The sequence below is a fragment of the Phaethon aethereus genome, assembly GCF_964289735.1.
Source record: "Phaethon aethereus genome assembly, chromosome: 23".
Classification (NCBI taxonomy): domain Eukaryota; kingdom Metazoa; phylum Chordata; class Aves; order Phaethontiformes; family Phaethontidae; genus Phaethon; species Phaethon aethereus.
This window is the reverse complement of record NC_138599.1, coordinates 3,039,376-3,066,416: the sequence shown is the minus strand read 5'-3', so window position 1 is coordinate 3,066,416 and position 27,041 is coordinate 3,039,376. Positions and strand designations below refer to the sequence as shown.

Genomic DNA, 27,041 nt, shown 5'->3' with positions numbered 1-27,041 from the left:
CAGTTCTCCAGCCCTGCTACAAGTGTGCCTTTTGGACAATAGGGAAGGGTAAAGTCTGAAATTCTCAAGGTCATGGACACACCATGGTAAGAATGTCTCAAACACTCCTTCCAGATACGTTTTGACTGCCCAACAGCTTCTCTAGTAAAGAGATCGTTTATATTCTTCTCTTCTACGGATCCTAAATATTTGGAAGTTACTGAATAAAATAGAAAATTTCATTTCCCTAGCAGTGCACAACTAATAAAGCAGGGGTTTGTTCTAAAAACCTGAATCACCAGAGAGAATGCAGGCATGAATTACATCTCCCATAACACAATGTAGCTTTTCCTCTGATCAAACTGTGTGGGACATGGCATGAGAGGAGACTTGTGAACTATAGCCTCCCTGGAGGCACAAGGCCACAATGGGAAAATGCAATTTAATATAGTGATTTTAAATGAATCATTCAATAAACAAAAACAAACTCCTTGGGGTTTTGAGAATGTCCAAATGTTTCACTTTATTTGGAAAGCTTTATTTCGATAAAATACTTTCAGAAACGCTGCTCCACAAAATAAAACTATCAGCTTTTATAAAGAAAATTTCTCATAGGGTGAAATTTTGAATTTCACTTAGTTCTAGTTATTACTGTGATCTTCATACCAAATGCCATACTAGCAGCATTCTTCAGATTCTTCCACTAACCTGGTAACAGAAGTCATATAAAGTCAGTGCAAAAACTATGTTGTTTGAAATTAGTGCAGTGTATAGTGTCTTGATAAAAATGTTAATAACAATGGCACTGAATACTGTTCATAAACAAGGCTTGGTAACCTTTCTAGAAAAAAAGAACCATGTATTTTAACCATGATAAATAGGACTATCTGCTCCCATGGCAACGACACATTCAAGCCCTGTGGTCAAGTGCCCCTTGCACTCGCAGGGTTTCTGGCTATTATAAGGGTAGTGATGAGGTGCTCCCAAGAGTCCTTTTAAGAGTCTTGAAAAATGGTGGCCACAACATAAAGACAGAAGGCTGACAAGAACTGCAAGAAACAGAACAGGACGAATAAGTTCAATTTAAAAACATCAACAGGGGTAAAATCTGGGGTTTCAAAACAAAAAGATTTTAAAACCTTCTCTCAGAGTTGGAGAGAATATGTGAAAGAGTATGTATACAGAATCACTAAAGTTGGAAAGGACCTTCAAGATCATCAAGTCCAACCATTAATCCAGCGCCACCATGTCCCCTAAACCATGTCCTGAAACCATGTCCATACAGTCTAGTCTAACATTGGGGCCAGAAACTGATCACTACTAAATATAAAGGAAGATATCTTTGGAGAGTAACCAAGTCATGGGGAAGAGAAAAGAGTAACTGATATCTCACCTACCACCATGAAAGCCAATTTCAATTGGAAGTTCATTTAAGAGACAAAAATTCTACTTTGAGAAACAGGTATCAAGTATTGTGGGAGGTTATGGCACTAATTAGTAAATTACAGCATATCTGAAACCACAGCCTGTCTCTCTCCTGATCTTCTAAATTTTGTTGAACACACAGATATGAGATAGTTGGATTTATGGAAAAAAAAAAAATCATAGTCTAAGTTTCATGTCACTATAAATTAGCTTCTGTATACTGGAACAATTTCCCTACCTAACCACTCTGCCCTCCCCCAAGCCACTCATATCCTTCAAGAAATTCTGGTCTCTTACTCCTTAATTAAGAATTTCGAGAGGTAAGAACAAACACATACATAAAAGCCACACCTCCTTTTCCTGTTGTCATTCAAGACTTTTCTATTATTCAGTTCCCAATGGCTAGCCAAAGAAAGAGCCAGCTAACATTCACTCACCAGTGAGAAAAATATCAGTACAGTATTTCTACTTGTAGGTTTTTAAATAGTTTGGTCCTATCCAAAGCAAACAGCAGACTCCTTTACACATACCACAGAACCTGGGAGAAGTAGAGGGTAGAGACAAAAGGCAGGGCAAGCTCCAACACAGTAAAGGGCACTGGAAAGGAAGGATAAGTGGAAACTGCTCCCATAGATACTGGACATGGACAGAGCATCTGCAGGAAACTTCAGGGGAAGTAAAGGCTTACATTAGGAAGTCATGTTTCTTTCTGCCATACATGAAAAACCAGGACACCGTACAGACTGAGGGAGAAGTATAAACACAGATACATTCCATCAAGCATACCAAATGTTTCCCGTAATTAAACTACAATTGTTTGACAGCACCTCTAGTATATTATGGGTAAGCAGCATTAGGCAAAAAAATTAATGCAGATTCAAGAGACGGGGATCTAGTCAACCTGGCTGCACTGTCACTAACCAGCATCTACCTGGCAAGAGGAAGAACTGGTCAAGGCTTCAACACAAGCTCATCAGAAGCATCATCCCACAATGTATGCTTTTCAAGCCGGCCATTTTCCTGTTCATTCTCTCTGAGCATGGGAGGAAGATGTACAAGCTGCAGCAAACCAGGTCTACCTAAGACAGGTTTCCACATCTACTGAAGCAAATGAAGGGACTCTCAAAACGTGTTTACAGTTTCTGAGGAACACTCTCACACCCTGAGGAACATGACTGTCATATTAGATTGGGGTTTTTTGGTTTTTTTAGACAAAAGTGTGTAATTCAAAATTCCAGGTAAAGTTAAGGGATCTCATTTTCACACAATCACAGAATCATTAAGGTTGCAAAAGACCTTTAAGATCATCAAGTCCAACCATCAACCCAACACCACTATGCCCACTAAACCCTGTCCTGAAGTGCCATGTCTACACATTTTTTATCAGGGTTGATACTTTTGGGGTTTGGGGTGTGTGGGTTTTTTGCCTTTTTTTTTTTTTAATGTTCCTTACAATCAGAGCTATAAACAGCATCATTTTGTATTACATAGGTGGTTTAAGAAGTTGGATCACAGGCATTAACACCTGGCAGTTTTATTCTAGTGGAATGATAAAGCCAATACTGGACGAGTCATTGCATCTGTCCAAAAGCCCACAGCAGGTTATGCAGCAAGAAATTTTCTCAACAGAGAAAAAACAGTAAGTATCACAGACTGTTTTAAACATTGAGGAAAAAAACAGGAAAGTAAAAAACAGGAAAAAAAAAGGCAAGCCATAGCTGGAGTTAAGACAGAGCTGTACATGCACACTTAGAAACATGAAATGTAGCAGTACTGGTCACATTCAGCCTAGGTCCAAGTGTCTTAAGAAGCTGGTAGGATCCAAAAGACCACCCACCAACTTGTGAAAACTTATTACCTTCTAGGTTCTAAGATACAAGTGCAAAATACCTTTAGAGATCAGAAATACAACCAATCATTAACATAAAGGTAGGATGAAGAGAGTGTTGCAGCCCAAAATCTGACATATCTGATATAAGCTAAAGAAGGAGGATGAGCAAACAGGCTATATTTGGTAGACACTCTTGGAAAGAGTATGCCCACCATGGTATACTGACTACATAACGATGTGTGGGGCTACTCCTATCCCGCACTGTTATATGCCAATTTATTCCAGTCTACAAGCCCGCAACATGGTAGTAATACATAACGATACAGGACTGCCAGGCAAGTTACTCCCTCTTTGGAACAAAGAATGGTGAAATTCATATTCTTACATTTTTTTAAATTATTTACAGATACATTTTTCTACTTCTGTGAAACATGAAAACGAACTGACACAAGATCCTCTACAAATAATGCAAAGAGATGAATTGCTGGCTTATCCAGATTAACCTCCACAGTTAGGGCAAGACACAGATTTTTCTACAACCACAAAAACTCTTCTGGAGTCCAGCCTGAGCTGTGTCCTTGTACAATGCCAAAAATACTCAGTGGCGCAAGATCTCCAAAGAAGGGCAGCCCCAGCAAGTTTTCCCAACTATCAATAGATAACAGGAGAATCCAGGTGACAGCCTGTGCTTGCCAGGTACAGGTTAGTTTCCAGCCACTACAAAACCTACAAGCTGATAGCAACATTTAATCCCAGTTTCCCACTCCCTGTTGCAGAGCCAACCATGCGGATCATGTAAAGGATAAAAGCCTTGGGTGCACAGACAGAAAGCATGGAGCAGACTGCAAAGGTGCAAGGATGCAGCAGCTGCTTTAGCTTACCATACGTCTCGGATCTACTCTCCTCCGAACTAGACTTTGTCTTCTTGGAGGAGCTATCTGCACAAGAGCAGGAGAAAAGGAGAGAGAGATATAGAAAATATGGAGACCAAACATGAGAAAAAAAACTTCATGAAAAACACAGACTGATTTATTTGGTTAAATCGTGCAAAACACAAATAAGATGTGAACAAAAAACATAAGTGAAACACTTGGAATAAGAGGTGAATAATACAAGCATGAAGACACAGGTAACACCACAAAGAATCTGTTATAGAATCTAAGACACAATAAAAGAGGTTCTCTGCAGTGAACTACAGAAAGTATTCTGGATTAAAAACAGTCCAAGCATAGAAACTCTGGTAACATTTATCTCCAGAGTAAGTAAATTGACATATACATAGTAGTTCAGCATTCTGAAATCACCTCTTAAAGAGAAAATAATTTTATGAAGGATACAGTACAGAGTTCATCTATCAGACCAGATCACAAACATCATAATAGTGGTGCCAGGTGACAGCTCTCAAAATTGGAATGACTTTCATCAAATTAAGGTTAGAGGATTCCTGAAGTTTGCTTCTGAAGAAAACCGATTCCTTCTACAAAACAGGTTCATAGCCTGAGACCTACCCCAACCTGAAATAATTTTACAGTACCTATTCCCAAGGACAAAGGAAAAGATGACAAGCACTAATTCATTTTTTCTCCTTTACGGGATTATTATTTTTTTTAAACTGACATTAAAAGCCCATTTTAATTTACTTTGTGCACACTAGGAAGGAGTCATGCAGCTAGTGGCAGAAAGCATTAACAAACAGGACCGTTTATAAACATCAGCTTCAAATGTCTTGTGCAAAAAAACCACATTCTCCAAGTTCTACCACCTTTACATTCAACTCTCATGTATTCCACGAGACCCAGGGAAAAGACTGGACTAAACAGCAGAATGCACAGACATGAAAAACACACAATGCATGGGGCCAGGAGGCTCAGGCAAGAGCCTAACATGTATTTCATGAACATACACAGTAGTCACAGGGTTAGCGTGCATTTTACACAGTGTTTCAGAGAGAGAATGAAGAATCCCTGCATGCATCCTAATTTCCAAGACAGCACTGGACAGACTTACCAAATTGACCCTAATTTAATGTTTTGGAAGGTTAAAAAAAAAATAGAACATCTTTTAAAAATAGACATTTATCTTAAAATATGTCATGTTGGCAAGTACAAATGAACTTTGCAAGTGACAGAGAGATGGATCAAAATCCACTAAGGCTCAAAAAAACCCGCAAACAAACAAACAACAAGGAACACCAGCCCGAGTCCAGCCTGTAACATCTCCAATTTCACACTTCAGCTAAAACAGCAAAAGAAGTACTCCCAACTAATTATAGTACTTGCCTACTGAAATTTCAGACTGACTTTTCTGAAAGAGGAAGTATTTATAATTATTCATTGATACCACTAATCTGGGTTTATTCTTGCACAGTTAACTGCTGCTTTGTAGATGAGCATGTTTAAAAGCAAGCCCATCTTCAACGCCCGCATGCTTCAAAAAGGCTTTGCAATCACAGAACACCACAACTCAAAACCACATTTGTTGACACATTAACAGCATTTTTATTCCAATCCCCACTACTTTTCAATTTGAAGTCTAGATTTTCACCTGTGAAGTTTTAGGACTTTACCTGTCGGATCAAAGTCGTGTGTACTACTGCAGCGTTCAACCTTCTGTTTCTTGTCGGCTGGAGACTCTCTGCTCAGAATGCTGCCGTGTCTGTGCCAAACCAAAGCAGAGGATCCTGACTACGGTACCACAGGAGCATTGCCTAGCTGGTGAGGCTTTTGGAAATAACCTTAGCTAGTTCTGTTTGCTAACAAGGAATTTATATGAAAAAGTATGCACTAAGTCCACCTAAAAAATTTATTCCCAGACTGAATTCAAGTGGAAAAATTATCTCCCTCACAATCTCTGGGAGTGTACCCAAGGTTCTAGAAACAGTCTTGTTAAACTTTGAAATTAGTAACAGCAAGTGCATTCTCTTTATCATTCAAGACCAGGCCATATTTTACTTGAAAAGCAAAATAGATTTAAGTTACATAAAACTGAAAAAAAACCCTCCTGAAATCTTACCTCTACCTCCTCTTCCAGCAGGCCTTAAATATCTTTGTATCCAAAAATTAAAGATTTAGAATACCCTCCTACCAAAGGAAGTGTCTGTACACCGTGCACCAACATAGTCTCACTTGCTCTGACTATCTCAAATCTCAGGTAAGATAACCTGCCAGTGTACGTAACAGAAACGCAAATGGTAACACTATGCTATGCACTTTAAGTCACCAACTGTATTTTTGGCACCTTGTCCCAATCTGGATATTCATTTCCTCACATCTGTAATGGGTACTGCTATCTGCATTTGTACATTTTTTCTTTTAAAAGCGCTCCTCTTTCAAAAATGCTGTATCATAATTTGCAATACAGATAAACTTCAGTAACTCACCTTGTAGGTTTTTTGAGAGGAAACCTGAAAAGAAGAAAGAACATAAGTTTAACGAACTTTTTTTGTTTCTCAATATTATGTTTGATATCAACACTAATGCTTAAATACAGTTAGTCATTTTACAGGTCTGTAATACCTTCACAAGAGAACAAGTCTTTTTTTTGTTCTTCTACTTCAGCCAATTATTAGTTCATTTACAGTTGATTCAACTAGGTAAAGAATTATTATTATTATGCTTAAGGTTTCAAACAGAACTAAGAACATAAGCAGAATCTGTGCTCTCCAATCCAGCATCTAGCAGCAATTTCTTTCTTAGTACAGTAGCTCATGATTAATCTTCCTCTTAAAACAACTAGTTCCACACACTAAGAATTATTGTACCTTGATTTTTTTTTGTCATGCTGATGGATTGAGTACCTGGTACCTAATGAAAGTCCAAACTCTAATTGAAAGTTCTCCCATAGCAGACACATTCCCGTTATCTCCCTCCAATGTGGGTTCTGCGGTATCTAGTAACACAGGAGCTCATGCTGACATTTCCTCCTAACAAGATCTCTAAATATTTTCATGCAACTGTATGAACTTGTCATCTTTGAGACAAGCACAACAGAGTAAAGTTAAGTTGAAATTACATTAACTACTCCAAATATTATTACTGGGACATACAGGTAACAAACACAAATCCACAGTGAAAGGGAGGAAGAAGCATATATGCATTTTTTTAAGTAAGGAAAAGATGTGGGACTTCTAAAAGCAGGAATTTTTTTCCCCTGAATTACACAGAAAAATGACAGAACAAGATGTATGCCATCCAGCTTAAGGCATTAACTTCTACCTTCATAAAGCAGAGTTAGTTTTTTTCTCAGGATTTTAGAAGTTTAATTCCATTCCTACTTGTTAAATGTTTTTAGATCATTTGGCTGGAAAAGCAATACAAATATCTAGACCTCTGTGTGTACATATATGAAAACAATAACTTAAGTCAATTTTTGTTTTAAGGCATCTACAGTTATTATAGCAGATAGTTTCCCCCATATACATAATAGTTATCCTTATTCATTTAGCTTCTCCTATTTATACAGATTTTCCAAGAAATAATGGGGTGAGGGTTAGAGGGAGGCAGAGAAGAGATTCAAGTAAAAAGAAACCTAATACCACAAAAGTTAACAGGGCATTAAATGACTCAGTGGGTTTTTTTAATTAATTTTTTAAATTTAGCTTAGTTTAGGCAGACCTATTTGGTAAAGATCAATAGTCCCATGGTAAGTCTGTTGTTAGAAAAAGACAACATCAGTGCAGGATAGTCCCAAGGACATCACCTCCAAACTCAGACTCAACTGAGCTGAGTGATGGCCCTGTCCAACATGCAGAACCAAACCATTCTCCAAAAGCATTTCAGAGCATTACAACAAAGGTTCCTTGAGCACCACCAAGACGACTGCCCAAAACACACACCTCATGTTTTAAGCTCCTTTCTACAAGGGAGGGGCACCCTGTCACTTATTCACCTATTCTCTTTTCCTCAATAACTGTAGAGTGCCCCAGCCAGAAACAGCACAGTCTTAAAGCTATAGTAACTCCCTCCCCATTACCTGAAAAACATAACTGGATACACAGAAGTACTCAATCCCTCTCTTTGAGTAATAGGTATTCCATCAAATGCGTATACACCCAAAATGCTGGCCAGCTCATACATGCCAACCCCCTATGCAAGCACGCACTAACATGGCAACTCTGAAACAAACATCTGATGACACATTAGGCAAGTGAAATTAAGTGTGTTGCCTGTGTATTACTGAAAATAATTGTACACATCAAGACAGTTGTCATCTTTCAGATAACAGCATCAAATTTAGTTGAAATACAACAACAGCTTCAAAATTAAGGAGATAGATAGGGCCTTTGATTGCATAAGCCTTAGGAACCTATGGGTAAAGCAGCACAGAAGTTAATTAACTGAAGAAAAAACATTGCATACAGACTCCACAAGAAGTGGTAGTCCTCTTTCCTCCTCCCCTCAAAGAAGCACTATTTTAATCTCAGAAGTCTGGGAAATCCACTCTGATTCAAATAAGAAACGTGTAGCTAATCAAGACTCTCCTCACTCTGCTCTACCTGCAAAGCCAGATCTCTTTAGCATTCAGTCCTCCCATTTACAAATTTTGTCCAGTAAAGAACTACTATGTGCAAGGCAGACAATCTGAACCCCAAAGCAAACAAAAAAGTAATCTCAGGCCAACCTAACCCTGTCAGAACACTGTATGGTAAACTGATGCAGTAGTATCAAGTGTTGCATCCAAAAGCAGAAAAGGAGACTAAGGAGTCCAGGGAAAGACAATCTATCCTGCCTCCAAAAGCAGGAAAAGATGCTTAAGGTGAATTATACCACATTTTTTTTAATGCATTTGAACTTTTGATCTGCATAAAAAAAATCCTAACACTACTAACAAGTATTTTAATGAAGCATTTAAGTGAAAACCTTTATCCTACAGTGTTTCTTGTCTGGCACCCAGAACTCCAGGCTTATTATGCTCCTGCAGCAAAAGAAACCATTTATGAACAAAATAAAGTTACTTCGCTGTTGTACTGTTTTGGTTGGTTCAGAGTTATTTGTTTCCTGTTCAAGGATGAAGTGCGAGTGTTCTACTTTAGAGGTCTAGAAAGTTATGCAAAACCTTTCTGCTTACACATAGGCTATTGACATTAATTATTTAGAAACAAAACTGTAAAGTTTTCGTATGTAAAATGGCACTGAAATTATCAGGAATTTTTTCTGTGCTTTGACGTTCACAGTGAGCACACAAGTCCCTCTGAGTGGGATCCCAAATCCCCCAGCCTCCTAGTCTGAGGCCGTAACCGCGCTCACAGTTGTAGGTGCGGCACTTCGGTACAAACGGTCAGGACTCTGAGGAGCCAGTTAGCTCTGAAGAATCCCCACGCCCCGATGCCGACACCCCCGAGCCCTGGCCGGGACGGCACAAGCACAGTGCTCACTCCCCTCGGGCTCTGCCGCCCCCGAGTCGGAGAGCGGCTGCGGAGCACGCCGGGAGCAGCTCCCGGAAGCTCTGGAGCCCCTTGGCCACCCGCCAGCTTCCTGCATTTTTCTTTATTCTCTAAAGCGGGGAGGGAGGGATGGAGGTGCTAGGGAAGCAGGGCAGGCAGAAGGTCACCATCACAGCGAAGCCTCTCGGGCACACACAGCGTGTTCGCTAGAGGCAGTGAGGCTGAGGGAGCTCCAGGCCCTCTCCTGCACCGGCTTTACTTCACAGGCATTCCATAAAACCAATGGAGTAGGAAGGAGGTGGGCTTTGTTCAGCTAGGCTAGAGGTGACGCTCCCCAGACCCCCAGAAAGACTCCCCTCCTGTACCTGAAAGCGTTGCAGGCCACAGAGTTACTAAATCACACCTCAGCTGTGATTTAATGTCCTTGCTAGCCAGACTGTGGGGAGCACTCAGTATCGAAGTTCCTCCTCTTTTCCCAGTTTCCTTCCTGAATAGTACCTGGCATTTCTTGATTTGCCGAGGACATTCTTCAGTTCCCAAACACTATGTCACTTGTATACTATAGCAGAAAGCAGAGTGTAAGTGGATAAATACAGTATAATCAAAGAACACAGAAGAGTTCCCGTGATTTTATCCAACAACTACTTATACTTCAGTGCAACTCATCTTCACTTCAAGTTTCAAAGTGGTACTGAAACTCCCCTCACTGTGTTATGCCATTCAGCACTATAACATAACATATAAAATATATTTCACCTACTATTGTAAACACCATGCAAGCTGAAGGCACAGCAGGGTGCGGTTAACAGCTGGAGACTTAATTCCAAATCTAGCTGGCAAGTTTAGGCTACGGGATAAAACCCTGTAGACATTTTGTCTGATAACTGATGAACATCAGCACATTTTCAAACAAGTTGTTCCACTCTCCCAAATACCAGGAACAATTAAAAGCCAAGTCACATTTTGTTTTTAAAATACTGGGTCAAATAATTCAAGTAATTTAAATGCATCAAATTACTAAAAGTATGTCTTGTTAGTCATGCTGCATTAGGCAAATCTATTTACCATAAAGCCAAGTGAGAAAAATACACCTACAACTAGTAACACTGTGGATTAAAAAGTTGTACTTCTCCAAATTAGCTCACACATGCATGCACCATTCAGTACTGGACCAGTGCCTAATAACTACCTTGAAGCCAAGACACAAAAAGACAGTTTTAAGACCTAATGTGTCAAAATACACCAGAGCGAGGAAGGATTCCCAGCTTCCAACAGTACAAAGCATTCCATTCTAGCCCAGGAGGTTGCAAATATATCTGACCATAAATAGCACAGCATACAGATAACCATGTGGGGGTTTTTTTTCCTCCTATATTAAAATATTACCAGAATTCAAGTATCTCCTATCTCAACAACTGATCAAAGACAAAAATATTTAGATTCAGAGAAGGGCCCCAACCTTGGAAATATTTATTCATGTGCCTAACTTTAGATCCATTTACTTCAGCAGGACTACTCACACGCCTGAAATTAAGCTTGTGTGTGTTTGCACGATGCAAGTATAAATTACTACAACTTGTACCGAGATGAGTAAGAAATATTGTGAAACCCATACAAAAGAGAGCAGCCGAAAACTGCTTGCTTGACAGAATTAATCTTTAATTAGGAGATGAACAGCTGTAATAGAAGCTTCTTCACTGATTTATTAGTTTCATTTAAATAAGATGATGCTTGTTACAGACAAACCTTCTTACAAAACTCTAAATTTGAAAGAAAAGCAGCAAAAACATCTGACCATCCCAAACCCAGGAGAGATGATAAATATTACAGGTTCACTTATTTGTCTTTTTCACACATTTAAAAAGAGAAGAGGAAACCCAAAGGTTAATGCAAAGTCCGATCTGCTGTGTCCCATCCGTCCCCCCCCAGTAAAAACCCCAAACTATGTCTATTTAAAATTACATCATCCTAATTCAGAAGCTTTTCACCAAGTAATTAGTCAATGAGAGGCCTTTTGCCAGCACCACTTCCATGGATTTTGGTGAAAAAGTGAGTTGTGTAACTGGCAGCTACACTTCTGGAAGGCTGAGCTGGCCCGTACTCTCCTCTTGCTCATACATACCCAAACAGATCCTAGAACAGGAAGAACTGAAGTCAGTTCTTAGATGACTTTTAAAAATCACTGAACAATTTCATGACTTTCTAGTGCATCTAGCACATACAGCTCCTTCAGTACCTGTTAAGCTTCATTTTCAACACCCTGACTGGACCTGCACTGACAGTAGTCAGAAAATACTTAAACTTACTATATTTAGACAGAAAACGCAGTAAGTGCCTTGAAAGCATAGTAAGCATGAATGTCTTAAATGCCATTCTGCAGACAGTTCCCAGAATTTCATCTTGGGAGATGGGAAGAAACAGAAAGTCTGCTTGTTTTCCCAGTTTGCAGATGCAGTTATCCACCAGAGGAGTTTTTTGCAGGGCTTAAAAGCCCTGAGAAAGGTATTATGGGAGAGTGCTGATATGACCTGAACAAAAGCGGTACCAATGTGACCTTAACATAGAGCTAAAGGCAGTCTTCTGTCACAACAAAAAGGGGTAGACATGTTCTGTATAGGACAGCGGGTGAGTAAAAGGAACTGATGAGATAGCAAATGACAGGCGGATCGAGAGAAACACAGATGCAGCAAGTGGGCAACTATTAGCAACCAAGAAAAACACGCAGACAGAGGTCTGCCATTTCACCGTACTGCCCACAAACTACAGCTGTAACCACATCAGCCGTTCTGTGGACAGCACTGATTCAACACATCAAGTCTATTTACCTTAGCATTAACCCACTTAAAGAGCAGTTTTATGCAGTGTCGTCTTTTGCCTGTATCAAAGTACATCGGCTCAGGAAACCACAGAGTTTTCTTCCTCAAAAAAAAAACCCCACCACTGCACACTGATGACAACAGATTGTAATGCAAGGTGTGGAGAAACTGCCAGACTGAGGAAGGGACCCAAACCATGTGGATTTCTGGGTGCTGTCAGAGCCTACAGACAGATCTTAAGAACTTGTAGCAAGTGCACAAGGAGGCAAAACTGAGCTAGGCAGTAGAAGTTTCCATGTTATTTTTGTAGGAGTCCAAGGCAGCAACTACAGCTGACACAATGACTCATGGAAGAATCGTTTGTGGCATTATTAGCTTTAGATTACTGACAGCTTTGTGAACAGGCCTTCTGAGATGGAATATAGGAAGTTTAGTGAGGTGACTGAAGAACCCATGTAGCTAATACCTTCTTGTGTCAATTCCACACAGTTCTCCATCTTCTAAACGTTCCCACCAACTTCAGTCTTGGATTTGCCCTAATAAAGCACCAGTGAATACCTCCAACTCAGTCACGTTATATTCTTTCTCTGGTCCACCAGTGTTTCTATACATAACTAGAATATGCTGTTCAATTTTCCATTTAGGTTAGAAAATGCAGAGCAGCCAATATAGCCCATCAACATACTTCTTGATGGATCAGTATAAGAATCAATGCAAGGGACCAGCACTATGGCAACTGAAAGTGCTGAGTTAAGTGCTTAATGCAAACTAGGTTAAGATACATTTGATAAAAATCAAGGGAAAAAATTATGCCTTTTCACAAGTCTGGAAAACTAGCAGGTTTCTGACGGTCTTTAAGAAGAGAAAGTCAGGACTCCAAGAGGAAGGTATTGCTACAGGAAAGAGCATTGCTAGTGAGAGCACCTTTCCCCCACAGAGATGTTTCTTCTTCAAGCTTTAACACACAAAATTTTTTTAAAAAAACAAATATATGCATATATTCATTCTTGCAGTTAACCGGATATTTATTCTGGGTGAGGGTTTTGTCAAAAGGAGTGAAGAGAAGGCAGCAGCTTGAGAAGGAAGCAAGAAAGAAAATCAGTTTAAAAAGATGAAAGAAAAACAGAATGCAAAGATAAGTCTTCTTCATGAAACAGATTATAAGAACATGGAGATTTTGCCTCCACAAAAGGAGGTACGTGGAATTTGCTAATGATACAGGTAGTATGCGCATCCAGGTGAACAATGCTCCCTCTGGGAAACACTCCTTTGCAGACAGATGTGACCAGCTCTAAAAGAAGCTTGCAACCATGTCTGTTGAACAGACACAAAAAACCAAACAAGAAAACCCAACAAACGACAAGCAGGGTACTTCGAATATACTACAGCCAACTGTAGTTCTTTCCTTAGCACCCTTTCGCTGTAAAACTTTCAGATGGGAAGGGTTTATATTTCTCTATGAACAGTAACATTTGGAAAGGGTAGAAGAAAAGCATCTCTAGAGAAGTTTCATCCACAGTTCAGTCATTCAGTCCCAGCCCAAGCAAGTGCCTCAGCTATTTTCCATGACACAAGCACTTGGATTTTTCCAAGAGCTGATGTCAGGGCTTTTCACAGAGAAAGAACTGCATTTACAGGGCAGGCAAGGAAGGAGGGCTTCCCCAGCAGCTATTCTCAATGTGGCCTTTGTGCTGCTCTGCTGCTGAAGCCAGGACCCTGCAAGAACTCTTAGTCCCTGCAGAAACTCTACAAAGGGGAGGGGAGAGAGACATTTTCAGCAGCCAGTGCTGTTCCTCCACTCCTGACTGACTTCCAAGGCTCAGAAGCATCAGCTTTCCATCTACAGGGCCTGAAGTTACAGCCTTTTAAGACAAGGACACCTATTGTTTAATTTCTCTACAATGGGGTAGAAGCAGGCAAGCAATCTAAAACTGGGGAGGGGGGCAGTGGAAGAGAACATAAATAAGCCAAGTTGCTCATATTTACCTAACACTGCTTATAGACTCAGCCTAAAAGCAAGATTCAAGCAATAGGGATGCCGTTTGCCCACAGCACGTAGTTCAACTCTGTTGAGAACCTGAAGAACAGAGGTGGCCGATTCACAGGTAATTTCCTACTAGTTTCCCAACATGACTGATGACAAGTTACTAAAGCTGTCAGCTTCCACCTCTGGAAAAGAAAAATGGACATCCTTGAAATGAAAAAAATCTTAATTAATTTAAGTTTTTCCAGTACAGAAATGCTGAAAAAGGCCAAGTATTTTTCTAAAAAGACCTTCAGAAAACGTTATCAGAACAAAAATTAAAGCAAAACTCTAGTGCACTGCGGAAAAGAAGTGTCCACGATTTGCTGCAAGCATTTACTGCATGACCCACTTAACTTCCAAAATCACAAGGCTTGACTTTTCTCCTGTACCTGGTCAATTCTGTCATGACCCAGTTTTCTCATTTATTTTTAGCTAGGCTATAGACAAATATTCCCAGGCATAGAAAGCTCAAGCTTCCCTGAAGCAAGGAAAAGCAGATGAAATATGCACGGTTTTGCCATACTAGAGAAGCTCCAAAATAGCCCTTTTCTCCACATATTCCTACCATCGTGGCAACCTGAGCTCTTTGAGGGAGAAAAAAAGTGCAGTTCATGTGTGTTCTGATTCTTTTCTCCAGCTTTCATTTCTGAAAACAATTTTAAATCCCTTTGCCCACAGACTGCTCCTCTATGAAAGAATCAAATAAAGCAACAAGGTTTCTTGCGCAGACAGGGCGTGGCAGTCAAAATTAACCTGCCTCCCTGAACTGGAGCTAATTACGGGGAAATGAAATGTTTGCTTTGCTTGCCAATAACTGCAATACAGAACTGGCTCAATGGAAGCAAGCCCTACTCCCCGCCTCCCTACCACACCACTCCTCCCACACGGCGTCTGGAAAAGCTTTCTAGTTAGATGCACACAAAAATCAAAGCAAGAGACAAAGGAACAAGAGTGCTGCGCCACGCAATTTTATTTTCCTAAACCAACCGTAGAAACCTAAGGCCATCAACTGCCATGGGATTTGCTTTCGCCCAACGTACACATTAGGGCTTGGGGATCACTCGTGTTGCCACAACGTGTCAAGCAGTTTTTGCATTTCATTAGGCACACAGCCTAGTTCCTTATTAATGCCATACCTAGCTTGTGGTTGTTATGAACCAGCAACAAGACTAGCGTGGAAACAGTTCTTAAAAACAGCGAAAGACAGCAATTAGAAAGGGAGGAGAAAAAACACAGTGGACGTAATACAACTGGAAATGTAACTTTCAAAATACCGTAACACTAACTCCAATTACCCAGCTTTAAGTTTTGCAAATATATGTACAAGGTTCAGAGCCACATTTGAATATTTGGCCCAGAGTCCACATTTCTGGTGAGTAAGTGAGTGCAGTTGCCTGGCACAGGAACGCCACACCTCTGTAGCTTGTAACTAATAAATGTAGCCGGGGTGCTAGACACCAGTAAGAAAGTATCCACATTAAGAGGTATTTACTTTTCCTCCAACATGCTTTTCAAAAGGTGTTTTAAAGAACGAACAAGGCCAAGTTGTTGTTCTGCTCCCAGCATTATGAACTCATGTCTGTCTTAATATTTCACTGGAGAGTTACCTTGATACAGATGTTACTACAATTTGAAAACATTAGCAGAGGTACACAGCTCAGAAACACCTTTGCCAATGGATTTATATATTCAAAAGGTACTACAAGATTGCCTGACCTACTGTGCTACATTGCAAAATTTCATGAAAGTTCCTCTTACAATAAATAAGGTCAGCATGACTAAAATACTTAGCTCCAAGAAAGGCACCTTGATAATTTAAGTTTTCCTTCAGTTCTCTTGTTAGCTTGTTTTAAGGGTTAACGTGTGTTTACTGGTCTATAAATGTAATGCCAACACATCAAACCCAAGACTTGCCTGCTCATCAGAACTAGGAATTCATCAGTTCAAAGCTAAGCAGACTACTCAACCAAAAAGCATTTTCAGCCCTGCCTTTCCTTCTCCCACCCAGTCATGAACCTTGGTCAAGCTACACCCATTCTGCATGGGATGTGCAGCAAACATCCACCCTTACGACCTTTGCAAAGCTTCTAAATATTTGCCAGCTGCAATAAACTAATTTACAGCTAATATGTCTTAAACTACCCAAAGGCAAAGTGCTCCCAGTAGCCTAATTTATACCAGGGAAAAAAAATGGATACACAATTTTACAAACGAAAGCTGTAGCACAGAGCAGACTAAGAAATCATTACCACATTGTTGCTTCACCTGTATAGTGTATTATTAGCTCTTAGTCCTTCACAGCTTCCAATCTAGCTAATTCCGCTGGTGAAGTTTTACTCATATAGATGCAAACACCAAGGGCAATAGAAATCTAAACTATTTGAGACTAAATTAAAAATATGCAACTAATTGAACATTTCACCTTACTTGCATCAATACCTCCCAAGAAGGTTTCTATCCTAGCATTAACTCCTATTTTAAAAGTATCCATGGAAAGTTTCTCAACCATACATCTCAGTTTGTCAGAATTTACAAAAAAGAAAACATGTGATATAAACAGAACTATAAAGAGATTAGTAATGCTACATACTAAATTTAAACTCATACTAGAAGCTTTAGTGCTAAGAAAAATAGAGACTTCTGTGATATGCAAACTTACTATTTCTCCCCTGAAATGCAGGTCTTGCCTATAAAATACAAGGCAAGAGATACACATAGCATACATTGCATGAGAGTGAAAAAAATTTACACAGGCATCTGTGGCATGTTTTGCTCCTTTGCATTTCATCTTCCCCTTCTCTAAGTTACAGGATAAATACAGAAAGACCAACTGTAAAGGCCTGCAGCAGAACACAGGATTAGAATTTCACAGCAACATCAAGCCCCATTTCTTCTACTGTAAGATGGAAGAGAAAAAAAAACAGTAGTGAAGCCACAATACTTGTAAAATGGCTCAAGATCCTGAGAACAGCATGTGAGTTGAATACGCTGCTATTAATAGGCCTCCAAATATGTCTGTGTTAGTATTTTCCTCTTGGGTCTCTTAAAATAAATAAAAATACAAGAAAAGAAAAAGCTTTTACTCAGGAAATCTACCAGCTGGTAGGAGGTGATGGCAGCAAAATACCTCAAGACATGTCGCAGCAGTATAGAGATAACCAAGCTAACAGTTTTAAGTCGTTTCCCCACCCGCTTCACTTAGACCAGTTCCTGGTACCTCCTCCTCGTACAGGCACAACACTGACAACTGCCAACTTTCACTGGCTTTGGTGAGAGCAAAGCTTGCAATAACTTGCAGATTGCTGCTCAGTGTTTTGAACAGTTACCTCTTCATGTCAGGGCCACCTACAGTGCTGCCTTCCTGGAAAAGGAGCATCTGTCCACAAAGGGAAGTAACCACCTTATAGCACATCCACTCAAAAAAAAAAAAAAAAAAAAAGCTTTTTAAATTTATAAAACCAAATCCCCCCAGCAGTGATTAGCATCTCACAGCTCTTCTACTTCAAACCCTCACACCCATACGTTATCAGAAACTATTGCAAATGGAGAGAAGTCTCACAATGCTCTGATGGCTAACACTATACTAACGCTGTCTCAACTCTGCACTAGCAGTACTGCCCAGACCATCATTGTGACTGTCTTCTACTGATGCAATTTGCTTAATTTTTAAAACACTTCACAATAAATAAAAAAAAGCAAAAGATCTGTGAAAACCGCATTCAGGGAAAAAAAAATACCCAAAGCACTCAAAGATGGTTTCTTGAACACTGATAGCTAATTTAACATCAAACATGCATAAAATATCATCTTAGCAAAAATCACATTCACTTAGACTGCAAAAGCTGGTGAGAAGGTTCTGCTGAACACACTGGCATGTAATTCAGCATTGGGAAATGAAAAGGTAGTACTGCCAGCATCTATATCTGAAGTGTCTTTCCCAGCTGTCAAAACCTTTGTTCATAAGATGAGACACTGAGGCGCAGATCTTCACAGCAAGCATATTTAATTCGCCATTTTCACAATGAAAATACAAAAGAGTAACTAAGGTTCATATAGCAGCTATTGAAAGAAAAGAAAAAAAAACCTAAAAGAGAAAAAGCTCCCCCCCTGCCCTTTTTCCAATAGATATTAAAGGAAAAATCCTTCCTCTCACCTCTGCATTCAAGGAAGCTATTTTTTCACCTTTCAGTGTATTCATATATCACAGAATAGGAACAAAGGCTCACAGATTTTACCTGTTTCACAAGGCAAAGTCAGCTGAACAGGGAGATCCCAAAGGCCCATTTCCAGGGGGAGTACACTGAGGCCAAGTCCTCTCCAAGGAGCACAAATTACCCCTCTTGGAAGCTTTCTGTTTTTTTCACACTCATCCAATATCCTGGAGAGGCATCTGCCCAATTGCTTCACTGACCACCTGAGAGAAGGGAAGAAACTCCACCTCTTCTCTCCCACCTCCTCCCAACCACCATCAGCTGTGGGCCAATGCTGCACTGCTAATGGACACACAGAGAACAGCATCCACCTACATCCCACAGAGACTGCAGGCAACAGGAAAGCAGAAGAGAGCTGGCATTTCCAAATTTAGCTTTTCCAGCTGTCCTGAGGGACAGAACAATATATACCTATATATATATACACAATACATATACATAAATACATAGAGAACATACATATCTATGTATGTATATGTATATGGACATATACATGCATATCTGTGGCATGCCTGTCATTAAAGCAGATCACCGATCAAAGAAACTGCATCACACGAGGCACATGAACAAAGGCTTGGCAGCGGGCAGCGAGATTTTTCCTTCAATCCACTTTCAGCCTTTTACAGGGTCACACTGTGCCATGTAATGTATTTTGTTTTCAGGCATTTTGAAAACACCCGACCACCGTGGCACCTGAAAAACACAGGGTCTCAGAAAAACAGAGCCTCTGTATTGTTTTAGAAGAGAAGAGGGCAGGAAAGAGGGCGAGAATGAAAGCATGCCTCTCTCTGACATCCAGAGAAAGAAACCGGGAGGTCAAAACAGGGGGGCAAGCGAGCTGACTGCTCTTACAGCTTATGTGACTGGTCAAGCCCTGGGGAAGACGGATTGGAGGGTGAAGGGGCTGTTTTCTTTTTCTGCCCCAATAACCTAATTAAGTTTGTGAGCACAGCTAGCGGGATAGAAATTTCTTCACGCTACACTGTCTGTTTGTGTTTGATTAATGTAAATCTTCCCAGGGCTCTAACCATGCCCCAGGCACTGTGATGCCTGGCTCTCCATTAACAAGCATCCAAGCCACCATGTACAGCAGGATGAGAGAGGAAGCAAGATTTCTATTTTTGTCTTTGCCATAAAACCATCTAACTCAATCAAAACAATTTTTGGTGATTTGATTTAAATTCCTCATTAAATTCCACATCTTTCTCAAATCATGGGGCCTATTAAAAAGACGAAGCTGCAGCAAACCACTTAATATATTAATAGTGGTTACTTATTTTTTCATTCCCTCAGTTCTCATGACCAAATTTTTTAGGCTACACTCACCACAACTTCTGTGCTGCCCAGTCCAATGCATGCTGATACCAAATATAATCTCCAAGCCACAACTGTATCAAGGCTACAATTACACAGCAGACAGGAAGCCAAAGAAATCAACTCTTACCCCTACATCTATCTGCTTCATGGTTCTAAGCATGCAATAATTTCCCGGCCAGAGCCTGTATTTTCCACGCTTCTATCTTTTCCAGTAGCATGCATTATCATTTTCTAAATAGTAGTAAGCTGTATTTCATTGGTTCTTATTTTGAAACATTTGCTCAGCTCCTCATTTTCTAGGAATTTCACAAATCAGAAAAGGAAATGTCAGCTCTCAAAAAGAAAATGGTAACTGGAGAAAAGCAAAAAACTCAGTACATAGCCAGCTGCTCAGCCAGCACTCCTTCCTTTCGGAGCCTGGTATATCACCCAAAGCACGGGGGGTGGGGGGGGAAAAACACACACACACACACCCCCCCCAACAGTGTGTTTGTTTTTTCTAAGCAAACACAAAGTCACAAAGAGTTAAGGAAGCGAGGGAAAAGTCATTGCAAATCGCAGAGCAGAGCTTAATTTCCAGTTTATTCGTGCCCGAGTGAGAATCACATGCACCAAACAGCCACTGCTAAGGCATAAAGAGGGTGTCAAAACAGACATATTTTTAAACCTGGATTACATTTTAAAATCAAGAATTTCCTAATTTTTCTCCCTGATGCCCCTCATCATTAAGTGAAACACAGTGAAACAACGTAAGCAGGCCAATCTGCCTTACTTTGCTAAACTACATTTTGCTTAACACACCATTTTTCCCCCATTCCCTACGTTAGGCAGAGTACTCTTTTATCAACTGCAGCGGTCCAAACAACGGACTCCAAGAACCAAGGTTGGAACGGATGGTCAGAACCACATCTGCTCCCCTCCACAGAAATTCACATTCCCTAGCTGCATGTCTCAGTTTACCCTTTGATAAAACTGTGGTATTTCCCTGTAGTAGGGTAATACACAAGTTTAAGATTTGTAAGTTGTTTTACAATCCTAAAAACAACTATGTACAATATTGTAGAGTATTAATTATTATATCCTTGCAAAACTCAAGTTCCTCTGATCAGAGTGCTTGCTTTTTGGAATTTGCATGTAAAATATTTAATTTTAAACCATTCAGGTCAGTGAACAAATTGGGAAAATGCAACAGGAATATGCTTCAAGGCTATGTTATGCCGTTACTTCAGAAGGGACATTTTCAATCCCCTTATGCAGAAAAACTCTCTTACTGGCATCAACACTTGGGAAAAGAAATGTGTTTGTACCATGAAACAATCTTAAAAGCTTCAGAAATAGATATTGCAGTCTTCTCTTCATTATAATGAAGTCAAAAACACTTCAACAAATCCAAATGAAATTTCAGTCTATCAGGGAAAGTATCAAGTAGAAAAAGGATTAGCACAGGGCACAGCAACAGCACTTTTGGAAAACTATTATGAGAATGAACTCTTGAGCTCAACATTGAATTTGTTCATTTCTTGCTCCAAGGTTTCTTTTATACTGCAAAAACAATATAGAAGTGACTGGTGTACGTAAACAGGGCCAGTCCTGTAGATTGCTTCTTTCCTGAAATACTGAATTTCTGAAAGAATATTGCTTTCTAAAGCACCAACCGCCTTTTGAAGCCTATTATGTCCAGGCTCAAAATATCACAAAGGTGGCATGCATCACAGCTTGAGACGAACTTCTTTCTTACTTACGATAGGGAAGAGCATATGAATAACTCATTTTTAACAGGATTATTATCCAGTATTATCACTGCAGAACTACACGCACCAGTCATGTAAGACTTAACTGTTGGTTGCAGTTTTCCACTTATGCACATAATAAACTTATAATTTTACAGTATAATTTATTTATGTTTTACCTACAGCATTTGGGAAAAAGCAACACAATGCATTCCTTTCAAGTACAGACCAATGCAGCTGCCAGGAAACAGTGTAAAAACAAGAAAGATTCAGTAATGGAAGCTTATATCTTGCTTCCTACTCCAATTTCCCAGATTTCCTTCCCTCGGTACTCTCTCAGCCATAGGACATAAGAAGAAAACAATTTAGAGGGGAAAAAAGTAATAATAAATCTTTAACCAAAAAAAGGTGAGAAAGAGTCTGGTGCAACCAGGTTTTTAGAGGAAATTAGAGATAGCCAAGACATGGCTAGGACTGTAAATGCAGTATCACTATTTTAAATCAGCAGGGATTTCTACAGTTCTGGACAACAGCAGGAAAGGAGAATAAGGAAAAACACACATAAAAGAGATGCTACTTTCCACATCATTAAAAAACAAATCTCTCCTAAGAACTTAGGAAAGATGGTAAAGGAATAAGTAGCTAACTCCTCTTCATTTAGCCAGATTTCATCGTCCTTTTAGAAAAAGTGTAATAAAACGTAAGATAATTAAGTTAAGTAAGTGCTTCCAAAACATCACACTACAAGTTACAAGCCTGTATATATTTCAGGTTTTTCTTTCCAGAATTTTCAAATCTCTTTGTTCCATCTTTCTTTGTCAAGTAACCACAATTTTGATCCCTTACTCTCTCTATTGATTAAGGAATGCTTTACTTCTTGCCCATACACAAACCATACATCCTGCAAGCAACATAAGCAGAGCTCTTCTCCTTGTTCAATAACAGTATTAGCAGTTCTCAGCTGGTTAGGCTGGGATACAGTAAATATTTATGCAGAATTCACAGACCTTTACCCCAATAAGGAGCCAGGCATGGGAAAAGAACAGCTTCCCAGAGCTCCATACAGCGGAAGCAAAGCGGTCCCCAAGGAACGGAGTCCACACCCCTGCGAAAAGAGTCCATGGAGTGGCAAGAAGAGCTCTGCATCTGATCGCTACCACTGCTGGTTGAATTTCTACAACAGAACCTCAGACCTCAACACACCAAGCGCTGGGCATCCTGTTTGCAGCTTAGCTGAAGAGGCCGAACCTCACTCACCATTTTTGGGAAGTTCAAAGAGGCATGGATGAAGAAATCTATTCTTGAAAAAGGATGTAGTTCAGATATTATCGGGATACGGTATAGATGGGATACATACATTTTTAATCAATGAATCCCTAACATTTTAACACATCACATCAATACACAAAAAGCTTCCCAATGCACTTCCTTAGCCCCCAAAATCATAAACAATAGGCAGAAGGGCTGCCCAGCTCTCCCAGCACAATATGTAAATACTTTATAGAACCCTATGTTATGAGTACTGACCCTCATTCTCACCCCTTCATTTGATGGGCTCAGGATGTTCATTTCTCCTGTCTTATATAGAGCAACAAAATCCATCCCGCACATCTTAAATAAACAGGAACTAGCAAAAGGCTACTATGTGCCTCTTTTTTTTGAGGGAGAGAGTGTGTAAATATAAAAGTACAGACAAGAAGCTATGCAAGAAATCTGACATATTTCAGCAAGATACTCCAAGAACACAGAGTCCACTAGATGACCTGCATCTTTTAGACACATCTGAGTCTTTTCAAGTATAAAAATAGTGGGCCACTGTTTAGAATGTAGATACCTACTGAGAAGTGACAAAGATGTTAGAGGCACGGAACTTCACTTTAGTAGTGGAAAGTATGGTGAATTTTTTTTTTTTTTTAAAACAAAAAAGACAAGTCAGAACTCTCATACATCATTCACAGTGACACTGCCTTCTTGTCACCAAGAGAACTATAAACTATACCTTTTTTTTCCCATGCCTATGCTGCCTTATTTTCAAGCCACATACATTTTATTTTTACTTTAGACACATCTTGGTCTTTGACACTCTGTCTTTACAGAACTGATATTGATGCTTCAACACAATTTCTGACAGCAGCAGCACACAAACTCTGCCCGACCCGCAGCTGTTACCCATACACTTGTTCCATCACCTACAGACGACTCCTTTCTGCCACGTGCAGAACTGTGCAGACTTGACACACGCGGAGCGGGTAAGCTCACCCCTCCTGCCTTCACGGCATAGATGGCATTCTTTCATAAACTTTTATTGGCCTGAAATATAAGCAACTCACAAGCAGCATAGAACTAAGAAGTCTTCTGTCTGGCTAACTTTGGGCATACTTTAGGGAAAACAGAAGACAACTTGATGAACAAACAAGTTAGTATTTAATTTGAGTACCCAAAGTATGTTGCATTACCTAACAGGCAGTGGAAGTTAGAGATACAGAAGCTTCCTCTTAGGAATTTCTGCAAGTCAAAGTAGACAATTTAAGAAGAGCTTCCATCAGATAAAGTAGTCATTTTACAAAACCCCTGCTTCACATGTACAAACCCTTCATTGTATCAGCTCCTTAGAAACATGCCTTAAATCATGGGAACTTAGTTTGAAAAATAGGAAACTGAAGTGCAGAAACAGGAAATTATTTCTGCAGTAAAAAAGTAGATCAACAATTGCTGAAGTAGAAATATCCAGATTATTTGACCAGTACTGAGCCATTCTGTCTTAGATCAGTACCATAATTCCCTTTTCAAAAGATTAGTAAGGTAAGTCTGCATGGCACTGTATGAGGTACAGAAACCAAGTCACAGATACTCAGCACACACAACATATTTGGGAAGAGAAGTTAAACTGAGTGGTAGCAATGCACATGCAAGTAAGCCAGAAGACATGAAAGCTTTCGGCTTTCAGAGAATTTTCATACATGAGAGTTAACCAAATGCTTTTAGTATCCTAGAAGCCGGATGAGAACCCCCTAAGAAATATCCCCCAGCTTTCTAAGTACATTCATGGACACAGCCTCAGCAGTCACTATATGAAACTTAAAGGATAGCATCTGTAGAATGCCAGGCAAAAAAATTAAAATTAAACAAGAAGAAACAAAAGGACATCAAATCAAGTGTAGGACAAGCTCCAGAGAAGTAATACCCACAAAGGAAAAAGTGAGGATGATTTAAACATGAGAGAAATTGATAAACTGAACAGAGTGTGAGAACACAAAAGCACAGGTAGAGGATAACAAAATACAACAGCTCTCTATTGCTTGAGATACAACCCAGTTTATTATGCACCTCACTGAATCATTCACTATACAAATCCTCTAGTTCTGCTCTGAACTAAACCTACCTTCCAGGCTCCAGCCAGCTGACTGAAAAGCACATATCAGCACAAGTTAGGATTCGACTGGCAACCTACTTTAGAGTCAATCATTACAAGACAGAACCACATCTGTCTGTTTTTAATGCATGGCTGCATTAACCCTCAGTAAAATGCAGTGCTTAAAAAAAAAAAAAATGATCTTCAAAAAAGAAAACGCTGAAGTCATTAAAACTTTAAGCACAATTGTTAATTGTAAGCATTTACTAATAATAGATATTACGTATGTAAAGAGTCAGCTAGCCAAAGAAAAAAATTACAGAAAACACACCCATTTTCTACTGTGACACACAACATGCTACCGGACAATCTTCTACAGACAGCAATTAAAATAAGACAGTTCTGGTACAAATATGGAAACTGAGTAAAAGACAACTGGATAGTCTGCTAAATCTGTGATGCAATTAAAAAAAAAAAACAACCTCTCTCTGCAATCAAAACAAACACCTACCTGTAAAAGCAAAAAGTGAAAGATCCTTCATGAAAGAGAACCCCAATTCTTTCAGTCTCTCATTGTCTGGGCTGAATTTTAGCACAGAAAAATGCGATATATGGATCTTCATTTAAAAGGTCACACTGTTTCCTTCCTTAATCTTTTACCATGAACAATTTTAGAAGGCATTAAATATTTCAGAACAGCCTATCTAAACAAATTTTTGCTTATCCTGTCATTGAATGAAATTCAACCCATTCCAGTAAGCCTGATATGAAAAAAAAAAAGAGCCCTCCAAAACAGCTCAAAAATATGATATTTATGCCAGTCACTAAATTCAAACTTGAGTCAATGTCAAAACAGCATACTGAAGAGAGAGACAAGTAATTATTCTACAGTTGACAATTTGAAAAGAGAGACAAATAAGAACAGGGATACTCCATTTTCTAAGACAAAATCTACTTCATTCATAGCAAGCTGCTGAACATAGTTGCTAAAATTGTGTCATAATTCAAAAAGATAAAAACACAAGACTAATAACATGGTTTTAGCATTCAACACCTTGTTATGGTACACTAGAGCTGGAAGTTTTCAGCAATAAATACTTTGAGCCCTAAGAAACTCTACCAACTGCTCACTATATATCAAGAACTGGGTGTGTGTGCGCAGAAGAGGGTTGGTGACTGGGGTGACTTATTCTTTCCAAAGGATTTTGCAGGTTTTTCTCAATGCACTGTAACTTCACCCCACCCCAGCTTTAAAGTACAATACATAAACAAAAATTAAAAGGACGTGAACTACATCAAAATGTTGACCCAATAAGCAAGTCTGCACTGGCTTTATCATTACTGTATTCTCTATCTGTAGCCTTACACTCCCAAATTCTAAAAGCAGGGAAAAAAAAACCCAAAACAAAATGCAAGGTAGCAATACCTGTATTCATAGCCCAAGCCTCTGAAAATGCAGAGATCCATTTCTTCAATGCACTAGAACATTCATTCTCTCATCGCACCAGTGTGACAAGAAACATACAAACATCGATATTTGAGCTTGCAGTGTTTCCAGACATTGTCTGTGAGCCAACTACCAGTTTTAGTTATCTCCCCTAGAATTAATTTTATTTCTGAGTCTGTCCTATCGACAATTTCTCCTTTGCCCTCAAGCCAATGGATAATCAACAGTCTTTTCCAGGGCTCTCCATCTCCCCCTTCACAGCAATTATCATGCCTAAAGCACACCAAAGCCATGCAAGGGGTCAGGAGATGGGCAGGGAGAAAAAGAAGGTTTTAGACCTTGCCAGAAAGCTTTACCAGCGTAATTACAACAGCACATCTGCCTCTTACTTTGAAATCCCAAAGCAAGAGTGTTCACATAGCTAGTTATACCAGTGTAATTATGACAGTGTATTTCCTCAAAAAGGCAGGCCAGCACTTTAGTGGGACCTGGTAGATGATTCGTCTGAATTTTTTCGTATTTGCT

At 39.6% G+C, this 27,041-nt stretch overlaps 1 protein-coding gene across 1 annotated transcript in view; it reads right to left on the bottom strand.

The window, feature by feature from the left end:
- The window catches only part of ARHGEF12 (Rho guanine nucleotide exchange factor 12), a gene marked incomplete at its 3' end in the record, with an annotated part of 79,355 nt that overhangs the window by 39,161 nt on the left and 13,153 nt on the right, over positions 1 to 27,041 (bottom strand). Inside the window, exons 2-4 of the mRNA XM_082009946.1 lie at positions 6,615 to 6,638; positions 5,802 to 5,890; positions 4,117 to 4,173 (exon numbers count right to left, since the gene is read on the bottom strand). Of these exons, the coding sequence (XP_081866072.1) occupies positions 4,117 to 4,173; positions 5,802 to 5,890; positions 6,615 to 6,638 (170 nt within the window). The remainder of the gene's footprint in view (positions 1 to 4,116; positions 4,174 to 5,801; positions 5,891 to 6,614; positions 6,639 to 27,041) is intronic.